General features: G+C 34.4%; 2 protein-coding genes across 3 annotated transcripts in view; both read right to left on the bottom strand.

Annotated features, from left to right (window-relative positions):
• LOC118443448 (uncharacterized) overlaps positions 1-5,000 on the bottom strand; it is a 218,783-nt gene that overhangs the window by 34,907 nt on the left and 178,876 nt on the right. The window contains exon 5 of one of the 2 annotated variants that reach the window (XM_085658451.1): positions 810-1,116. The exons of the other annotated variant lie outside the window; for it this stretch is intronic. Within the exon in view, the coding sequence (XP_085514577.1) occupies positions 1,037-1,116 (80 nt within the window). The 3' untranslated portion in view covers positions 810-1,036. Of the gene's footprint in view, positions 1-809; positions 1,117-5,000 lie in introns of those variants that run through there. 2 annotated transcript variants of the gene reach the window in all.
• Ecr (ecdysone receptor) overlaps positions 1-5,000 on the bottom strand; it is a 53,551-nt gene that overhangs the window by 22,626 nt on the left and 25,925 nt on the right. The window lies entirely within an intron of this gene.

Here is a 5,000-nt window from a genome sequence, read left to right as displayed (position 1 = left end):
AGGTTAAGAATCTTCTTTTTACTCGTTTCACTTAAGTATCCACGTGTCGAGTATAAAACACACACACACACACACACACACATATACACAATGATAAAGAGAAAGAAAGAGAACACACGCCGTGACCGATGTCGGTATCCCTTTCGAATTCTCAAATGCCTATTCAACTTTATTGTCATCGAACGAACGTACGCGGAAACGCGCGTTACGGTCCCCGGGACGTTTTATATCATCCATTTTTACTTAGAGGTAAAGTAAATAAATAAGTAACTAAATAAGTACTCGCGTTTCGTGAAATTCTAAAAAAAAAAAGTTTCCCGTAAGTTTATTCATTAGAAATGCGGTTAGAATTTTATGTTTACCACGTGTCGTCATTTTATAACCTGACTACCATCGGAGAAATATTATATATGCCAAGAAACTTTGGAACAAAAATGTAACATACCTGTATACGTACGTTGTACGTGTAACTATCTATTACTTATTTACATATTAAACGTAAATAACTTAATCGTATATCGAAGTTCTTGCGAATTAATGTAAAATGAGCGAACAAACAAACAAACAAATAAACAAACAAATAAATAAAAATAAATAAATAATTATTTCGATTTTAAATTCGTATCGCATTGTGTTTTTTTTTTCTTTCTAAATCCTTTCACATATTTTTAACAATTAATATAAACGTGACACGTTTAAGTGAATAAACACGTCGCGCACCTATGTATACTTAATTGAAAATATGCACGTTATGTATTTACATACATTTATGTATATATATATATATATATATATATATATATATATTGTAGCTTTACACTTAACAAGCGTTTCAATTAATAATTAATAAGAACAATCGATTTGTGGTTCGTGATCGAAGTTCTAGAGTGTTCTTGATTTTCATGCCGCCTGCTATCCGTCACCACTATCACCCTCTTCCTTCCCCGTTCGCAATCCAGTCCGAAATGAAATCATTGTAGAGAGTTTTGTTACGTAAGGTCAGGATATAGAAACGACCACTATACGTTTAATATCGTCACAAATTTCTGCTTCTTTCTTTTTTCCTTCCCTCCATTCCTTCTATCCTTCTTTTTTTTTTTTTTAATTCCGCACGTTCTTCTCATAAAAAAAAAAAAAAAGAAAAAATAAATAAATAAATAAATAAAAAATAAAACATAAAAATAAAATTTTTTTAAATTGAAAAGAATGAAAGAAAGACGGGAAACAATGTAGAAAAAAGGAAGGAAAGAAAGAACGAAAGAAATATCACGCCAACGTGGACTACGGCGACGTGACGAGTGACGTAGATTATTCTCTACCAAATAAGTCAAACGATCGGATTGTACTCGGATAGTTTTTCTCGTGTATCACCACGCATCTTTACACGTTTTTAGTCGGATGCTTTAAAAACGTTTTATCGATGTGATTTGCCGACGAATTGTGCAACCGTAGGAAGGTTTCTAAGTCCTCGTAAAATAAGTTTATAAAGCGAATGTGTGCGAGAAATGTGTTCGTTTATATGTATGTGTGTGTGCGAAGGCGCTTTTAAACGAGTCAGTCTCTTTCTCTCTCTCTCTCTCTCTCTCTCTCTCTCTCTCTCTCTCTCTTTTCTATTCGGGCGAATACCGTAACGTTTTACGACGCTATCCTTGAGCACTAGAAACGATAAAAGCGACAGAAACTTCAAGATACAGAGTTTGGACACTCCTCTGATAAATTTTTAGATCAGAAAGTATCCATAAAGATCTAATAAGATCGTCGTTACGATCGTTGAAATATCCAATGAAAACAATTTTCATATCATGAAGTAAATAATATTATATATATATTATTTACATTACTTTCTTTTTCTTTTTTTTTTTCTTTTTTTTTTCTTTTTTTTTTTTGTAACTGGATACACTTTCATCAACAAAATGGCGGAAATCTTCGAGAGATCTCTTTCTCAGTCCTATGTATTGTATTTCATGTATACGTATTATACGCACATCGCGCGCGCGCACGCGCACACACATACACACACGCGCGCGCACACACACACACATAAGTATGTATATACATATATGTAGGTAGATAGATAGGTATATCTCCGTCTCATCGGATATAAACGCCATATAAGAGAAGAACGGCCATGCCGTGAGTGTGTGCCGTGAGTGTGTGCCGAGAGTCGTCCGGCGATTGTTAGAGCGAGCGTGGAATCCGAGAAGAAATCTGGTTGCGCAAGAAAACGAGCAACCGCTCTCGGCCCTGGCCTTGCCGTTGCGGCAGCTCGTTCTACGCGTATATGTGTATGCGTGTATATATGTATATATGTGGTATATATGCGAGCAGCGCTCGCATTCGTTCGCTGCCTCTGCTTCTTCGCTCGAGCTACGAACCGTAAAGAGAGAGAGAGAGAGAGAGAGAGAGAGAGAGAGAGTCTACCACAGTGCTAAAGTGTACCGTGGATAAAAGGTGAGAAAAAGATGTCGAAGATAAGAGACAAGAGAGGAACAACAAATATTCTAATGAAATAAATGATTTTTTTTTTTTTTTTTTTTTTTTTTTTTTTTTTTTTAATTATATATCACATTTTTGTATATTATGTATCACGGGATAGAATGTAAGAAGCTCCGCCATTTTGTTGTACAATTTGTTCTGTAAGCTTAATTACCTATATACATATATATATATATATATACACACATTTAAATATTTTCAAATAATTAAATGGAAATTTAACAAAATTACGTTTCACGCGTAATGTCTGAGCAAATATGTCCTAAGGAGTTCCGCCATTTTGCTGCTCTTTTTTTCTTTTCCTTCTTTCTTTTTTTTTGATAAGTTTATTGATTCACGTACACGTGTATACAAATTAAGGCTAAATATTTTCTGCTGTCTGGTTTGATTATTTATTTTATAAATAAATGACATGATCGATTATGAACAACAACGGATAAATTAACATCGCGTTTACACGGTAAATATACAAGCGTCGAACGTAACGATTGGTAAAAGTAATGAGATTACATGGTAATCAAAATACTCGTTGAACACGTCGAAAGCTCCTGGAATTTATAAGTCGATAGAGAGTAACAGGAAGCCAACACGTACTGCTTCTAAGAAGTTAAACCCTTTAGAAATTATAGATTTATCATCGGCGTTGACCTAATATGTAAAATATATAAAAAGGAAGGAAACAAGAAAAATATTTATTATTATTATTATTATTTTCCTTTTTCTTTTTCAATAAAAATTTCTAAAAATAATCCGTTTATAAATAATTAACAATAAAAGAGGACGTATATAATTAAATCCATTTAATAAGATAATATATGAATAATGATTTGTTCGCTCAAATATAAACGGTTATCTTGACAATAATGGCGTCCGATGTATAAAAGAGGACGTGACATTAAGAGACACTCCAGACTAAATTATAATATTCTTTCTTTTTTTACCAATGCAATATCCAGGTATATATATATATATATGAGGAATTCCAAGAAAAATTCGCTTAATAATTAAATAAGAAGACGTATTTGATCATTCGATCAATAAAGAAACACTTCGGCCATTTGGTTAAATATGGAAGACAAAACTGTTCATTTTCTTTTCTTTTTCTTCTTTTTTATTTTTTGTCTTATTCAAAATGTCGTTAAATCTATAAAACACGTATGTGAATTAAGGGACATTGTTAAAGCTAAACTCTCGTTTATTGACCACTTTCTCTTTCTCTCTTTCTAATGCTATTATCGTCGTATTCCTTCATCCGTTAGATTGATTTTCTTTCTGAGGAGAAGTAGTAGAAGGAAGAAAGGGGAAAAATAAAAAAAAAGAAAAAAAATAAAATAAAAAAAAAGCACAAGAAAAAGAAAGAGAAAAATGAAAGTGGGAGAGAAAAAACCTGTTGAGCCGCGTGGGAGTAATCGAGCAACGAAGAAGAATGCTTCCGCTTTCAGAACTGCATCGTCGAACGACACAGGCAACCCACCCACACCCCCTCCCCGCCCCTTCTTCTTCACTCTCTTCTCTCTTCTATTAACTCGTTCACCGAGGCATCGATTTTATTTCACGAGACACGATTTTACATTCGAACAAAAATAAGTGAGAAATAGTATGTGTGCGTGCGTACGTGTGTGTGTGTGTGTGTGTGTGTGTGAAGGAAAAAAAAAGAAAATGAAAAGAAGAAGACGAGACAGGGTCGAGTTTCGTCGATACGACGAGTTCGACGCCTACTAACCCACATTAGATCTACCATCACACACTTAATCGCACGAATCACGAGCTAAATAGAATATATCATTGCTGCTTTTCTAACTGGCAATGTCCGTGCTACTACGCCATTTTGAAAATTCTCGTTACTAAACGAAAATATGTTATAGTGTTTTTGAACGGAAGAATCTCAAGGACACACGGAAATCGAATACTCCCTACCTTCCACCCTCCTTCTCTCTCTCTCTCTCTCTCTCTTCGATCAAAATTTTGTTTGTACCAAAACACATTTTCATGAATCATCGACGATTATAAATAAATAAAACGAAGGAGACGCGTAATCTAATAATTAAAAGGCAAAAATCAATGGAAATTAGATTCGTTGAATATAACTTGTTGATCGTATTCATGGGAAAGGCTAATCGATTTTTCAAGAAACGTAGAAGATCGACATGTTTTTCTGCTTTTCATCCTTTACTCTTATGTTACTGTATATGTGTATATACGTAAACGAAACGAAATAGTTTATCTGTCTGTCTATCTATCTATCTATCTATCTATCTATCTATCTATCAGTCACTCAGTCAGTCAGTCAGTCAGTCAGTCAGTCAGTCAGTCAGTCAGTCAGTCAGTTAGTCATTTTGTTTGTTCACTCGTCTGTCTACCATTTTAAAGATCTGCTCATTTACTTTTGCGACGCCGCTGACCAGCTAACCTTCTCGTTCGCGGTCATAGTTTAAACGTTCTAATAAAACAGCAGTCCTATTATTAGTCGCGACACTGACTTGCCGCAGCCTGCTATCGTTGCT

The sequence above is a fragment of the Vespa mandarinia genome, chromosome 7 (assembly GCF_050613455.1).
Source record: "Vespa mandarinia isolate Hongniang chromosome 7, ASM5061345v1, whole genome shotgun sequence".
Taxonomy (NCBI): Eukaryota; Metazoa; Arthropoda; class Insecta; order Hymenoptera; family Vespidae; genus Vespa; species Vespa mandarinia.
This window is presented reverse-complemented; position numbering and strand designations above follow the sequence as displayed.